The 16,153-nt window shown below is 38.9% G+C and overlaps 3 protein-coding genes across 3 annotated transcripts; 1 reads left to right on the top strand and 2 right to left on the bottom strand.

Moving 5' to 3' along the window:
• Window positions 1-87: 87 nt before the first annotated feature.
• Window positions 88-1,999, bottom strand: mgst3b (microsomal glutathione S-transferase 3b). The gene is made up of 4 exons (XM_069662004.1): window positions 1,794-1,999; window positions 1,558-1,680; window positions 1,216-1,288; window positions 88-427 (listed from the first exon to the last, which is right to left on the bottom strand). Exons 1-4 carry the CDS (start codon window positions 1,917-1,919, stop codon window positions 327-329), a joined length of 423 nt encoding a protein of 140 aa, XP_069518105.1. The 5' UTR covers window positions 1,920-1,999; the 3' UTR covers window positions 88-326.
• Window positions 2,000-2,494: 495 nt separating this feature from the next.
• Window positions 2,495-5,750, top strand: rsrp1 (arginine/serine-rich protein 1). Its single transcript, XM_069661098.1, has 5 exons — window positions 2,495-2,706; window positions 3,215-3,812; window positions 3,927-4,102; window positions 5,174-5,248; window positions 5,393-5,750. The coding sequence occupies exons 2-5, from the start codon at window positions 3,236-3,238 to the stop codon at window positions 5,549-5,551; spliced, it is 987 nt and encodes a 328-aa protein (XP_069517199.1). The 5' UTR covers window positions 2,495-2,706; window positions 3,215-3,235; the 3' UTR covers window positions 5,552-5,750.
• Window positions 5,751-8,119: 2,369 nt separating this feature from the next.
• syf2 (SYF2 pre-mRNA-splicing factor) lies at window positions 8,120-15,834 on the bottom strand. The gene is made up of 7 exons (XM_069661606.1): window positions 15,762-15,834; window positions 15,378-15,476; window positions 15,058-15,183; window positions 14,733-14,850; window positions 11,414-11,504; window positions 10,745-10,843; window positions 8,120-8,588 (listed from the first exon to the last, which is right to left on the bottom strand). The coding sequence occupies exons 1-7, from the start codon at window positions 15,777-15,779 to the stop codon at window positions 8,423-8,425; spliced, it is 717 nt and encodes a 238-aa protein (XP_069517707.1). The 5' UTR covers window positions 15,780-15,834; the 3' UTR covers window positions 8,120-8,422.
• Between the last annotated feature and the right edge of the window lie 319 nt (window positions 15,835-16,153).

Below are 16,153 nucleotides of genomic sequence, written 5' to 3'. Positions count from 1 at the left end.
GGATGGAGACTTGTGCCTGAAACATCATGTGTGAGTCACATGGGGCTTTGATGCCTGTTGCTGATCCTTTTAGCACTATAGAGAATATACTGGGCTGCAGTATTTATTTTATTTTTGATGATTACATGGAGTAGGCATTCACAACAAATATTGGAATACAACAAATATCAAGTTAGTGGTCCATACAATTATTAGCATCACAATTTGAAAAAAAGTATTACAAGTATTTTGCAACTTCTTTAAAGTTTTGCATTCAAAATATCATGCAAGCCAGTATAAATGAGTCAACCATTAAGTTAGATGGGAAAATACAACATGGCAATTCTTTAAAAGAATCCAAGCAACTGCAATGCTACAGATACAGACAGAATGATGACACCAAAGTATCCAATGTAGCCATAGGCACCATTCATCCTCTTGGCTGGATCTGAAATAAAACATAAAAAAGGACAATGCAAACTTTCAACAAAGCAGAATTCTAAGAAACAACAATAAATACACTGCAAACAATACAATGAATACTTAATTTTTTCCAAAGGGAATGTTTTTGCCTGACTATGAGAGTCTTAATAACTAACATTTTGCAGATAATGCATGAAATGACACTGAAGTGAGTAATCTGTTACATCCAATTAATTTCACCCTAATATAGACCTGTCAAACTTTAAATAACATTTCTTCTTCTTTAAATTATTAAACAAAACTTGATTAGAAGAAAAAAAGAACGCTTACGTAATCCTTTATAGCTGGACTGTATCCATTAGCCTTCTCATGAAAAAATATTATGAGGAATTATTAATGGAATTTGGACTTGAATTATTGTGAGAGCAAGTTCTTACAACACTGATAGGATCAAACTACACCGGTCAGTTCTGGAGTAATTTTATCATCTATGTAAGAACTAGCAGTGCAGTTGTAGATAAGATACCAAACACATTGTGACCTTCGGCCATTGATTGTTACGAAACAGATCAATCATCATTAAAAATGATGTTTTTTCTTCAGTGCTCCTATGCACCTTTGACCAATGTAGCTATTATTATATGATATCTAACACTAATTAAATAATATTGATGTCTGTTTTAAATGTATTAAGTTAGCCTGGGAATGTGTGTAAAAAACGTTTTTAATTATTAAAACAGTGGGTTAACTGACATTTAACTGGTATTTTGCCCTCCGTTAAATTCTTCTTTTACACTAACATGTCAGTCTTACCTCCTGTGTAGTAGCCCCAGGCGTATGAAAACCTGCTGGTCACCCAAATTGCACCCAACACAGATGCTGATAACTGAGATTATGCACAAAGAAAAAGAAAATTAGAAAATATGTAGATAACACAAGGATGCTACGGTCTATTAAAATATGCCTAATAATTGTGACACTGTCTCTTTGGTTTGACAGCGCCAGAGATCATGAGGCTTGCTTGCCCCTTCCACACGTCTGTTATCTGTGTCGTTACGATTTTACAAGCAACTAGCCCAACAAGTACAGCTAAACAATATAAAACAACACACACAAACATATAAATGTTTAAGTAAGTATAAATTAAAAACATACCGGGTAGGCAAGCGCTGCAATGGTCTGGAAAACAAGCCACTGTGGGTAAACCTCTAGGGTGTTCTGATGTGCTCTCTGGATACAGTTGAACACCTGCTCCTTGTCACTGTACATAGTAGGATACTGCAAAATAAAGTGGAGATCACACACAGGACAAATTAACCAGAGACAGACATTAAAAACGATTCGTATACACTTTTGAGCGTCCAGTATCGCCCAAATTCATACTCAACTACCTTAACATCGTACTTCTTCCTGGCACCCCCAACCTTAACTGCTAAATATCCCAGCATAATCCCGCTGTAGAGGTAGGTAAATATAACATATCCAAAGCTGGACGGCAATACAGTCAAAATGTCCATGTCTACTCGGTGTTCTTGTATGCGCTTCAGGATAAGAGAGATAGCGGCGAGTCTAAGACAAGTTTAGCAAGTTCATAGACCTCAACAGTGAAAACAGGAAGCAATAAACTAAATACTATTGGTTAGATAAAATATCGCGAGATTGCTGGACTACAAGGTTATATCATACTATTTTATAGCAGCATCTATTTCCTTACATTTAATGTATAGTCGCAATTACTGCAATGTAACCTATTTTCGTTGTTTAAAGTGGATTGTAGATGACGTGGGTCCACGAACTTCTGCTTCTCTACTGGTTTGCACTAATGATGAGATTCTTTTGAATGACAGAGTCTAAACGAGTTGATGCAGAAATAATTATTTGATAACAATGACACATGAGACAATGTCAGATTAAATTAATTAAATATATTGGGCAACAACAATAGGCAACTTTCGCCCAGCGTAAATTTACTCTTTCTGTTCCTACAATAAGTTTGGTTGGTTCCTACCAAACAGGACCGTTGAGCCGTTCTAAAGATTCAGATCGTCAGAACAACACGTGACCGGAATTTTCCAGGGGCTTGTAAACCCGTTGCACGACCAGCCTCGCTTTATTTGTGTGACGACGACGGAAGACTTGAAGGAGACAACGGTTACAGTTCCGTAATTATTTTTCCTCAAACCACCAAATCTGACCATTTGACTTCTGTAAGTTATTGCCTCGCGATACGTTTTTGAGGCAACTTTTATATGTATATATATTTTTTCTCGACGATATCGAAGGCTTCAAGCTGCAATTGACCTGGTAAGAATTAGCCTACTACGCCCTCTAGCATAGCTAACTTTGTTTTTCCAATCTGCAACGTTATGCATTTTCTTTTATCGGCTTTTGTCTTTTATCTTCATATTACGTCGTTATGTAAGTAACTGTTCGTGAAAGGGTGTTTTTTTTCAATTATATTTCATTAGCGAAGGACTAGGATATAAAGTCTTCTAAAGTGGTAACACGCTAGCCAAGCTAACTTTAGCTTGCGTCATAATGGAAATTTCCAGTTCTCTCCAGTCAGCCATTGCAGTTACACAACGTTGCCTTGATCGGTAGGGGCAGCACTGCTAAAACTGTTACACAACAACAACAACAACAACAACAACTATTTTAGGCTTACACATTTGACTGTGGCTGATAATTATTATTATTCAGGCATTGTTTTAAAAGATGTAATGACGCACCTTACTGCAACTATGACTAAAACTTGACTGATTTGTGTAAACAATTACGTTTCTAAACTACTGCACTTTTTGTCTCATTCCAGATTGTGATTTAAAACAACACTATGGCAAAAGGAAAATCCTCATACTCAGAAATGTCTAATGCCCGTCAGAGTGACGGCATCAATGTAATCTTTGACAAGAATAGCCCTGCCTCATCTCTTTCAAGCTCCGGATCAAGTGTCAGCTGTGCAAGCTACAGCTCTTCTGACTCTGAGCACTACAGGGGGCGTAGTAGCCATAGGAGACCATGCAGGGGTTCATCTTCCTCTTCTTCAAATTCATCTTCATCCACCAACAGGTCATCGTCTCGGTCTCGGTCCCGCTCTCACCCTCGTTGCCACAGACCTTCTTCACGCTGTTGCTGTGACAACCATCTCAATTATGGCCGTGGCAGGTACCCTCGCTCCCCACCACGCCGCCACAGGGCACAGTCTCGCTCCTACAGCAGGTCCCCTTCCCAAGACAAGTACTCCTGTCACAGACGATACAGGTCTCGTTCCAGGTCTCTCAGCCGTTCTATCAGGTATAGAAGGGCTGTGAGTCGGTTTGGATGCAAATCTTTCAAACCCTCATCCAGAACCTACAGGAGCCAGTCAAGGTCCAGATCCTCAGGAAGCTCTGTCAGTTTGAGTTTGGATGGTAAGTGAATTTAATGAAACAAGGGAATGGTAATCATCGTATATTTGTATTCATTACTTAGTGGATTTTGGAGTTGGTGAAACGCCTACAAAACCTTTTGTTTGTGTTCCCCAGATAAAAGGGAACTCCTCAAAGCTGCTAAAGCCAATGCTATGAAGATCCTAGGCGTGGAGAATCTGGACCTTCCTGAAAGTGTGCAACCAATCTTGTCAGAGCAGTCGGAATCCAAATGGGTGTCACCAGTGCCCAAAACAAGGGTTATACAACACCCCAAAAAAACTCTTTCACAGGTGGGTTTTACAATGTTAATATCAGCTTCACACTGAACACTTCGAACTCTTAAGATTAGGCTTTGTAACACTGTAATTAATAGCTTTTTTCTATCTTGAACTAGATGTAAGTACAGAACAAGGAGTTTTAGCATTTTATCAGAGTTTCAGTAGATATACACTGTGTTTCTACAGTTGAGGTCTATGTTATGTTGAATTTCCTATGTCTTGTGTCAACCTTTGGACCCCTGAGGGAACACACATACTCTCTGTATTTATTCCTGTCTTCATAGATAACATGACAGTGGTCTCCTTCACTCATCGGCACCTGGGATTAAAGGGCTGTCATGTGACTTGGGTGACGACAATATGTGTTTGCGTGAAAGGTTAATTGATAACTCTTAAAATGTTCAATGTGTTTAGTTTATCAACTCAAGGTTTGCAATTAAACACATGTAAATCCCCCACATTTAGACAAAATGCACACTTTCCATATAAATGTTTATCTTATATCTTATCATGATGTTGTATAATCAGTTCACATATTGTATTATGATGACTACTATTCACACAAAACAGTAAAATTCTGACATAACAAATGTATTCATGCTTGCAGTTGAATTGGGTCATTGTTATTTAGCAGAATCCTCCACTTGCTGATGGTGCGCAGGGGTGTGGACTACGTTATAGTGACTTTTCCTGTCAAGAGAGCTAAAAACAGATGAAGAACTCCTCTCCCTATGCCAAAGATAAGTTGGTACACGGGCCAAGAGCTGAGGGGTTGGGAAACTTACCTCGCCATCATTCTGCCGCTGTAGAAAGTGAAGGCATCCTTCTTTACTTGCATTTTTTTTGTTTTATTATGTTTCAAGGTCTGTCCTTGGAGCATTCTTGTAATGGTTGAGCCTAGCCTTTGACAACAGTGGGAAGAGGGGAAATATGCATGCGAGCTGCAGTTTGTTGAACATTTACATTGTAATATATGAAATAGAAGCTATCGACCATCTTATGAATTTCACAAACTGTAAAAGCTCACCTTAAGTTTCAGTAGTTTATCTGACTAGATCTGTTTTTTGTCTCCTTTTGAAACAGAACACTGAGGAGGAGCCTGATGATGTGCTAAGCCCAAAGCTTTCTCCAAAAGGGAAAATCTCTTTCAGCATTAACGTAAGTGACCTTAATTGTCTTCTCTTTCTGATTATCTAAACTGTTGATGTTAAAACCCAAATCAAACTCTGCTTTACCTTACTTCAAGTATGTATTGATATGTTCTTATATTTTTGTTTTTGTCTCCTATTCTTGTCCTCTCAGAATTCTGTGGTCAAACCAACAGTGGTAGCTTCATCTTGTGCTAAGGTGACTCCGAGAGTGGACAGCTATGAAAGCAGGAAGCCATATGGCCACTGGGTTCCAGTTAAAGCAGGCAGAATCTTCAACGCACGCAAACGCACTCTAGCCAAGTCACACTAGGGTGGCAAAATATATGGACCACTGTAAATACTGTAAATATGTTGTACATATGTTCAGTGATTTCATCGCCAATGTTTTCTTTCAGATGTTAAGAGTTAACTCGGGAGAAGTGAAGAATTCATTCAGGTTGGATTATTTTTCTCCACTTGTTTTCGTTATTTTCATGAATTTCAATAAAGATCTATTTGATCAAAAGCGTTGTAGTCTTGTTGATCTATTGTTTTTAGTCTCATAAATCACTGATATGCTCCTGGTTACTCTGTCTGGAGCAAACTGTTAGGGTATACTTTTATTTGCAATGCAACAGCAAGTTTCATATACTAAGATTGAATGAATGCTCCTTATTACTCACCTGTAACTTATTTGGGTACATAAATAATAATGCATGCATTAAAACACAACTGCTACTTGAATTTACCTAAAATAAGTATAAAATAGTTTTTCTGCTCAAAAAACACGACTTTGCTAACCCAGTGTTGAGCCAAAAGTCTCAGTAAGTGTCATGCACTTTAGTTTGTACTGGCCCTTGAAATGTCTGTAAAGGTGAGTACATGTACAAACAGCTGTTTGAGAGCAATCCGCCCAGTATTGAGAGGAACTTTTGTTCATTGGCCATCTCAGAGGTTCATCACAGTGCTAGCTGCATGTTTACCTTGTATATGTGATGCTGCAATTAATCTAAAGACCACATGGTGTCAGTGTCATCCCAGACTTGCAAACACTGACTACTTGTATGTTTGTATATAATGTTTTTATCATGGCATTTTTACGGCTTCTATCTATTTATAAGCTACTTAACAGTTGAGCAGTAATTATTCCTCAAACAATTCTACATTAGAGCGACATGGTTTCCCATGATTTGCAGTTAACTATACTCTGCCTAAAATTACACAGAAGCCTTTTTCCAACAAGGCATTTTTAAATGTCAATGTATGGTGTGCAAAGGTGTAAACTGTTTTTATGGCTGAATTCCATTTAGTTTCAGGGTCCAGTAAAGTGCATCAAGGGGCAGTCTGGGACTCTTGAAATTAACTTAGCCATCTTAAATTTTGTTTGTAAAGCTACGGTTTTTCTGCTGACAATTAAAAATGTCTGCTATGATAAGCTTTGCACTAAGGTATTAATCTCACAGACTCAAATTCACATAAACCTCCTGATGGGACTCAGATGATCACCTTCCACCATTCACCATGAGCTGTCTGCTTTCATAATATTAGAGCATGTTCCTGCTCGTGTAACTTGATGTATCCTGCTGCTGTGGCTGCTTTGCTTCTTACCTTAAAGCAAGTGTATATTTAGTTTGACGGGTTCTTGGCATATGTTAAGAATAATAGTGAATTATTGCCAGAAGGTAACTTATCTATTGGTTTTGATAACTATCGATGATAAATTATAGTCCTCCGAAGATTATCAGGCTGATCTTAAGATACATGTCACAATCTGTTGTAATAAAAGGGTAAAAAAAACACGGTTTTGACGGCCAGACTGTGTGTCTCCTGCTGTAAAGTGATCTGTAATTCTGATTAATTACTTCTAAAAGGTGTAAGACATGCAAATGCATAACAGCGAGTGTAAGTGGAGGTGAAGTAATTGAGCTACTAGAGCAGGGAATAGGTACCGTTTACTTGATACACATCAACATCATTAGTTGCATTGCATATATATAATGCATTGTCCTCTCCACTTAAAGGCAACCCCCCCCCCTTTTTTTAAAGCTTTAAAAATAAGAATTGGTGTCACCCAGTCAGAGGTTTGTGGACACCCATGGTTATTTATCCGGTAATTTAATTACATTTACTTGGTTTAAATCATACCCATTCTGCTTTAAAAGGGAACACTAAGTGGCATTTGGCCCTGAAAGAATCAAAATTGTCATATTATCTGTGAGACACAACATGAAATTTATTTATGCAATGTTATTCCTTATACAACTCCCACCCAGTATCCTCAAGCTAATCAGATAAGACTACAATAATTTCACTATCATAAACCTGAACACCACATCCACTCCCCAACAGCTACAGAGCAGAGTATTAAACATGTGACATGGCGGCCTTGCACACTATCCTTCAAGGAAAAGCCTAAATTTATGGTGTGAGGAGGATTGACACGCCCTTGTAAAATTCTACAAAGTATAACACCTTATATAAATATCAATATCTTCAATGTTGTAATGTCAGCCGACACAAAGCTGTAGCTGTGTCCCTGTAGAGGGGGCAATGCTCCTATATATAAACAGCGAGGAGTTGCATGAGTTGGAGACTTGCATGGGAACCTGTTTTCATGTCTTCTCTAGTCACAAGGCTTTCCTGCTCACGTCGCAGCTTGGGGCAATGGCATTGGTTTAACAGAGATGTAGATGATAATGAATAAAACTGAATGGCTCAATTGTTGGTGCTTATCTCTGTGTGCACCTTCACTGACACATTCTTCTGGCTGGCATCTTCTGCTCATCATGCCCCGAGGTCAGATGGTAGTTAAAGTAGTTAATTCTCACGCTCCATGTCTACATCATGAGACCACACGCAGTAAGGCCACAGAAAAACCAATAAGTGTGCAAGATAAATGGAAAATTGGAAGTGGTTTATTTAAACAAAATGAAATGGATAAAAATAATCACAACATTGCTGTTTTAACTTCTAATACTGTATAAAGAAGACCACACATTACATATCTGACAAATAATTGTATCATATTTTAGCTCAAAATAACCTCAGCATGGTATAAGAATGTTGCCATACACTACAGAATCGTTAGCATTTACTACATGTAGTCTTGTTTGCATAAAGTACTGAAAAGAAAAAAATGCACCCTAGACTCTTGAATAAGGACAAAACTGAAGCAACATGTCCACTTAGGTAACTCGACCCATTAGACAGCTGTGCCTCTCTCCAAGTTTTGTTTGATCTCTGCAGTGTATTTGCCGTAGAAGCGCTCTGCTTTCTTGTTAAACTTGGCATTCCTCTCGTTGATGTAGTCGATGTCTGCGTCGTCATTGTATGCCCTGCGCCGGCTGTACTTGGCGCGCTTCTCGATCCTGAGAATTGCAAATAAAAACAGAGGATTCTATAAATGTTATGGCCACTATCCATGTCTAATAACAATAACTGGCAACAGGCAATAATTTTGGAGTTTGCATTTAAATTTGGCAAGGAGAGTGGCAATGGAAAACTAAATGCACATATAAATACTCCTTGACAGGAAAATACTGTCAATTTGGTAGCTCCCAGACTTCATTCACTGTGTCTTGAACATAACCTGGGAACTGAATCCTTTTCTAATGCCCGACAAGCCTCTAACACAAGCCTTAAGACTGTCTCAAGTAGAACAGCTCAGGGAATCACGAGGGTAATCAAAGATGTTGGGGATCTCTTATACAAAGGCAGAAAACTTGAAGAACCAGTGGAAGAACTGAACTGTTTGAAGCAGCTGTTACTTGAATGTGAAGGACACAGAGGGTACAGTTTGATCCCTCTATGCTTGGACTTTAAAGTAGTTATGGTGCTTCCATAACAGTTAGCCAAACCATCTAATGCCACCTACCCCACCCCTAAACACCAATTATGGTATGGATCATAGTTCAACACAAGGCCATATACATAGTCTGCACCCACTGCCCACCCCATTCAGAATCACCCTATGCAGATAATAATAAACTGCCTTATTCGAGCAATTTTTAATCAGGACTTTCCACTGTGGTTTTAATTTAGATAGACACTGAAAACACAAAACATCTCCCTATTCCAAATGGGAAATGTGGTCATAGACTGTGTGTTCCTGTGAATGTTGGAAAAAAACAGGCTTACTGAACACAGTCTTTTTAAACTAAAAGAAAATGTTGGGTTATTTAAATTGCTTATAGAAAAGTAAAATGGACAGTAAAATTATATTTTACATATATTGTACATTAATGACCTGCCTTACGTATGTACAGTTCATCATTTTGTATACGTTTGTCATTATCAGCATTTAGCTTGTTGGCCTAGATGAGAGCTTGTTACTTTTCACACGCAGCAATAAGTTTGAAAAAAACTCCACCACCTAAAACGTAGAAGCCTTATCAAGTTAACATCACACAAATATTTATACAAGAAGTTTACTTACTACTTTGACTACAACAACAACCTGTTGGTAAATGGCAGTTAATATTTGGTGTTTAAGTAAGATACACTACTGCCAAATGGAGGACACATTAAGTGGGGGTATGGGGGACCTGCCATAGAAAATTTCGAGTATCAAACACTTAAATTCCTGTATTTTGGTGGATTTTGGAGAGGTAGTGTAAACGTAGTGGTACATACAGCGCTTCTGAGGTGCGTTGGTGTTCAGATGATCAGTTCAAGTATACAAGTCTTATACTAGAAGCGTAGCTCTGTTTTGGGGAGAGCTAAGTGCATGAGAGTGGGGTGGTAGAGCGAGTGAGAGGGAGATCGGAAGTGTGTATGCGCGTGTTATGTGAAGTGTCGGGGACCGGAGCAGCGGAAGAGCAGAGAAAAGACTGATCGGTAGCTGTATAAACAACAGAACCAATGTACAGTTTGGGCGGTGTTTATGCATAATAAAGCCTACGACTCCTCAAGACTCAAGCCGCGCTCCCGTGTCTTGCTTGCCAAATGCTGCTCATGTATTAAAGTGATGGGAGTTAGCCCCAAAGCTAGCTACAGCTTGGGCCCTGGAACAGAACAACAATAAGTCTCCCCTGTGCTTTCTGACTATGGCAACGTATTATCGGTATCTGTTTGAATACAACGCACACTACTTTAAATGTTATAGCATTCTGGGACTCTGGATATTAATATTTCACCAGCTTTCAACGATATATCAAATTTCGATTGAAAAGTGACAGCCCTACAGCCTATATAAGGAAAACATGAGAAAACACATGCTTATCAAAACACTTATTTCAGTTGCACAACTGTGTGGTTGGCTGGCGGCTAACGGTCACTGGTACTGTGAAGTACATACACAGCTCAGCAAATAAACAGCCAACATGGCTAATTGCTGTCCTTTTAAAATCACGGTTCACGTGGGTCACCCCCTGAGGTCAGACAATACTGAAACCTGGATAAAACCAGAAAAATCACATCCCTGTTAAATTTAGTGATAGAGATTCAGGTTGATAGTTAGACTGAGAGCGAGATTAAATTAGTGGATGGTCAGTCAAGAATATGTCTGTTTTTGAGTGTGACTTACTGTTTCTCAACATCCTCCACCATGCGGTCAATGCCGTCCTTTGTGGGAACATGGGTGCCGTGGATTAGGCTATTGGATGTGGGGTGGAAGTCCTCACCACTGTGGAGCACCAGCAAATTGATTAGAAAAGCACAACCACAGAGAATCACAATTTTAACATAATTAAAGGGACTTTTGTATGCCATCGTTAATGAGAGATGATGATGATGCTGCTTCAAGGCAAAATGTGTCGGTGTATCCGTCATGGTTCTGCATGGGTCATCTTGTAAGTAAAAAACCTGCATGCAGCAAACTCCTCTTCGACCTTGCCTTACATTTTAATATTTACATTTTTTCGGGAGTGAGCAGCTTTGTCAACAGTAACCCCAGGTGGTACATAAATTAACGTAATCAATAAAATGCTTTGTGAACATGTGATGGGTGATGATTACAGTAAGCGAATGGTTACAATTAATTTTACGTGACTACAATTGTCACAGTTTCGGTCTTAATAGCAGGACAACCTAAGTTATCATTTTCATGCCACTGTAAATGGGAATGCACAAAATTATAGTAATTCTAAAGGCAATTCCTCCAAAGTTGACCTGTCTATCTTCCTGGATTAAGTATTAAAAGGACCAAATAATGTACTTTTACAGCATAGGAAGATGGGATTAATGCTTATCTCACCATTCCTCTCTCTGCCTCTCGTAGCTTTCCAAGTCTGGTCTGATTTGCTTGGTGAGCCTCTGGTACTGTCGGAATTGAGCCTCAGCATAACCTGCAGTCCATTGTGAAAGAAGGAGAGAAAAAAGTGAATAATAATGAAATTACCGGAACAAACAGTATGCAGGCATGACGCTCAAACCTGCACCTGGTTAAGGAGAGATAATGAGGCAACTCATCTCCTCCCTTTCTTTCTCTAAGCCCCTCTGGTGAGATAATTTTCTCCCCAGAGGTTTCAAACCAGAGAAGGTTTTGATGAAACAGTTGGCAGCCATATTGAGAAGACTCCCTTTTTTTCAGGAAGTTAAATTGGGACCAGTTTGAGGTGACACATTTTCCAAGAGGTCCTTACATGCAACTAAGGATGGGTAATGTTAGGACTTTGATACTTGGTCGATACCAACACTGCTTCAATACAGATGCTTTTCAATGCTTCCATTGATACTACTCTACATTATTTGGTACAAAAAATAAACATGAAAATATTTTAAGAAGATTCAATTTTTTTTTTTTTTTTTTTATTATTGAGCAAAATCTGTGACTGCTGCTTGACTCACATCTATGAGTATGATGTAGGAACATAAATTAGAAGTGCTTGAAACCAATAATAACTGTGTCCTGAGTTAACAACTACAAGTCGAATCAATGCACTTGTTGTAACATACATATATTAAATCACTTCCTTGTTTGAACAAGCTAAAATAAAAAGCATATTGCTGTTCCAGATTGAAGTGTGCTGCAATTATCTGTGTGTGAGATGAGCACACAATCCTTCTTTAAAACTCTTTCAGCTTATGTTCAGCACTTTGTAGCCCTCTTGTATGTATAAAGAACGAGTAAAGAACCTTTTAAGATAAAGTAAAATTGTAATCTTTAATTGTCTTTATACTTTCCTAGTTATGGCATTTTCTTACCCTTCTTATAAACTGTAGAACCTATAACTATTGTCAGGGCTAAAATGAAGGTAATATAGTTTCTTTGTTGATTTTATTTTTTGAAAGAAAATTAGACTGGGCTATCCACAACTGCTTTAGTGCTGAGTGGACTTAAAAATCTGTTCTAGATTTGGTACTGAAAAGATTTCTCCAATTGATTCATTGAGCTTTGTAATGTTAGTTAACAGCACTGATCAGGCCAATACTCATTCCACCCAGCCACCAAGGGCCACACTTTAGGCTCAAATGTTAGCTGGCTTACATTTACTGCCAACTTGCTGACACTGATGTTGTTACTCACAGTAATGTTACTAACCATAAGCAGAACATTGATGCTCGTTGGTGTGCCTGAATAATTCAAGATTTAAGCTGTCCATGGCTATGACTGTAAGTGAGCCCTACATGCATTACAGGAGTGTTGTCTTATTCACCCTTTCAACACTAAGCAAGCAAAATTTGGATGCTATTATTTTTTTCTTGAATCGTTGCTCCATAAGATGGTATGTAGGATTTTTGGCAGCCCCTTTCCATCTGTGATAAAGAAGTGGAACACTTCTTGAATGCTCACATGCCATGGCACAGCGGAACAGAAGAGTAGACCAAAATCACAAGTTGTTTACTCAAATCTAACCTGTATTAAAGTACTATTTGCTGAATAAACAGACTCATGTTCTACTGTCTGACAGGTAAGTTACTCAAGTCTAAAATACAGCATTTTCATGCATTTCCATGCAACTTCCCAATGTGATACCAGAGTTGATGACATCATGACGTGACAAACACTTAAGTGTGTTTAGCAACAGCCCTGTTTACACCTAGTATTTATCATCTTTGCATATTGCAACATTCTTTCAGCAGTGTGCAAGTTAATGTGTCCTGGGCCACATTTAAGGACCACCAACTCTCTGTACAAGGTGCCAACAGACAGACTGTTTTCCAGTCATTCTTGTGTAATTAAACTCTTCTCACTGTGCCCTGTGAAATTCTTTTGGTTTTATTATTTCATTCTGTCATTCCAAGCTTTAGAAAACATAACTCATGCACCATAGTAGGCAGTAAATGAAGGAAAGTTACACCACATATTTTATTCTTAAATATTGGACGACCCCATGCAGGAAGAGGGTAAGCGGCAAAAAACGTCATTCACATTCATACACTGATGGCAGAGGCTGCTAGTGAAGTACCCAACTGTCAATCAGTCATCACTGGTGACTATGCCACGGGAAGTAATTTGGGGTTAAGTCTCTTTCAAGGACACTTCGACATGTAGACTGAGGGAGCTAGGGATAGAACCTCCAACCTTCCAAATGAAAGACAATCGACTCTACAACTGAGCAACAATGCTGATCTCTCTCTTCCGTTTTAACTGGTTAAAGAGTCCCCAGCATATACACTCACTGAAAAACCACGCAACTGAAGAGATAAATTAGGCTTTATGATCAAACCAAATAATGTAGTCAGTTCAGATTTCCGTTAAAACGTTGAATTTAGATTGCATTATTTACCGCTTGCCCCTCCCCCCTCTTTCTGTCTTGCTGTCTGCTAAGTTGACTGGTTTCATCAGTTTTCAGTCTAAAGTCACAGAAGAGAAATATTTTCACTTGCGATTCAGTTTTCACAGCACTTGAGCCGTGTGTGCACGAGGGATGTTATTAATGATGTAGCGTATAAAAATTATCGATCCTTTAAGTCCTTTAAGTTGCGAGGTGGGGTCTCCATGGATCTGACTTTTTTGTGCAGCACATCCCACAGATGCTCCATCGAACTGGGATCTGGGGAATTTGGAGGCCAAGTCAACGCCTTCAACTTTTTGTTGTGTTCCTCAAACCTTGTTAAAGTTGCTTGCATCCTTACGCTTGCTCATTTTTCCGGCTTCCAACACATCAACCTCAAAGACAAAAAAATACACTCATTGCCTAACATATCCTACCCACTGACACTGTGGGTGTCACTTTACCCATCAGTGGTCATAATGTTATGGCTGAAAGGTGCAGGGATGAAGTTGATCTTAATCATTGTCAAGTTCATCTGAGAATACACTTGACAATGACAATGTGTTATTTTCTGATGAATTGGCGAACACTTTAAATCATGCCACGCATCCTATAAACCGACTGCAACAAAAGCCCCTTTTACACTGCCAGTTCAAGGTGGGATTATTACACTTCTGTTACGCCTCGTTCTTTATGCAACATGCATGGAGGAGGAAGGAAGGCTTTATGCCGGCATTGCTTGGTGTAATGTATAGGCAATGGAGTGGTTACGGCGCTTTTGCGGAACTGCAATGTAAAAAGGGCTGAAGACTACACTAAAAACAACCTATGTCTGTCTTTACTCCAGGAACCGACCTGCAAATCCTGTATCTGGGTTCTTCTTCTTTTTCTTCCTCTCCCACCGCTCTGCATCATCAGCAGTGATTTCCAGCAGTATCACTCTGTCATACTCCTCCCCTCTGGCAGCACATTCCTAAAAGCCAAACGTTATTTTTCAACTGAGAAATGACACCTGACACATGATGACGTTTTGAGTACAAAGTGCTAGCCAACACAACTTTTCTGTCTGATCTCTGCTTCTAGACGTTATAAAGACTTAAAATCCGGTTATTGACAGCTTGACATCATGCTTAATAATATGTGGAGTACATCTGAATTTATGTAAACTATACTTCAATACCTTTTTCTTTTCATCTACTGCAAGCTCCCACTCCAGACGGGCTTTCTTAGCCTCCCAGTTAGAGGGTAGTTTTAGTCTCTTGTCCTCCTCCACAACTTCCTGGTGATTGAGCTTACGTGCCTCATTCTGCAGTGGAAATAGATGCATGATAATATGTTGTTGTTCAAGAAGCTGTTTGCAAGTGGGGTCGTAAAGAAAATACCCATGCGGGCAACTAAGGACTTCGAACAGCGTTGGTAACATAACTGAAACATGATTTCTTAGAATTGATTTTTTTTTCTTGAATGGACAATATAACCAGGTAAAGGTCAAACACTCACCCGTTTGAAATGTAACTCACGGAATTTTCTAAGTCTCGCCTCTCTCTTCTGGGACGGAAGAGTTTCAGTCGATTCTCCTTCGGTGGCTGTGGCAGACTCCTAAAAATAACGTCAGTTATCATTTATTAAGCAAAACACGGTATGAAACGAGCAAGCGCTCGGCAAGTTAAGTTGTTAACAGACAAGATAGCCTGATATATCAGGAAATAGACAACGAATGGACGGGAAATATGTCTCATTGTGTGTGACGAGCTAATGTCTACTAGCATTCGCTAACATCGGTTAACATTCTCCGTCAGCGTATCCTTAAATAATATTCACCGACTTTGATCTGCCACAACATCATATATATTGATCTGAAATTCAAATGGTAAAATTACTCACTTCATTTAAGGACGCCATTGTTGTGTTTGCGTTGAACGAAGGGAGAAGGCAGGAAGTGTGACGTTAAAACCGGATGTTACGGAGAGGGTAAACGTAAACGGTTACACTTATTATTCACACACACAAAAAAACAACAACTTATTATTCACACATTACTATTTTTTCAGAAACACATGAAAATAGAGTTGGGGAAATTCAATCTGCCCCTTTACACAAGACTAAATGCAATAATAAACATGTTATTTTCACACAATTTTTGGCCCAATTTATTTAAATTACAGGCAGACAAACTCCCCCAAATCACCAACAGATTGTCCTCTATTCTGAAATATTTTAATCAGGCTACAGAAATGCATCACTTTGTAATTCTTAGTGTCAGTATAAAATGATTG

This window comes from Semicossyphus pulcher, unplaced genomic scaffold, assembly GCF_022749685.1.
Source record: "Semicossyphus pulcher isolate SPU_LCO1_2020_fin unplaced genomic scaffold, fSemPul1.0.p SCAF_14, whole genome shotgun sequence".
NCBI lineage: Eukaryota > Metazoa > Chordata > Actinopteri > Labriformes > Labridae > Semicossyphus > Semicossyphus pulcher.
Note: the sequence above shows the minus strand (reverse complement) of the source record. Positions and strands in the feature narration are given on the sequence as shown.

Bases quoted from the DNA above. Each gene is read 5' to 3' on its own strand.
- mgst3b (XM_069662004.1), bottom strand. From the start codon at position 1,919: ATGGACATTTTGACTGTATTGCCGTCCAGCTTTGGATATGTTATATTT. The intron at 1,681-1,793 runs GTAGTTGAGTAT...TTTATTTTGCAG, and splicing joins GGAAGAAGTACGATGTTAAG to TATCCTACTATGTACAGTGA. The intron at 428-1,215 runs GTAAGACTGACA...GTTTTATTTCAG, and splicing joins CTGGGGCTACTACACAGGAG to ATCCAGCCAAGAGGATGAAT.
- rsrp1 (XM_069661098.1), top strand. From the start codon at position 3,236: ATGGCAAAAGGAAAATCCTCATACTCAGAAATGTCTAATGCCCGTCAG. The intron at 3,813-3,926 runs GTAAGTGAATTT...TGTGTTCCCCAG, and splicing joins TGTCAGTTTGAGTTTGGATG to ATAAAAGGGAACTCCTCAAA. The intron at 4,103-5,173 runs GTGGGTTTTACA...CTTTTGAAACAG, and splicing joins CCAAAAAAACTCTTTCACAG to AACACTGAGGAGGAGCCTGA.
- syf2 (XM_069661606.1), bottom strand. The intron at 15,184-15,377 runs GTGAGTGTTTGA...TTTCCACTGCAG, and splicing joins GTGAGTTACATTTCAAACGG to AATGAGGCACGTAAGCTCAA. The intron at 10,844-11,413 runs GTGAGATAAGCA...GGTGCTCCACAG, and splicing joins GAGAGGCAGAGAGAGGAATG to TGGTGAGGACTTCCACCCCA.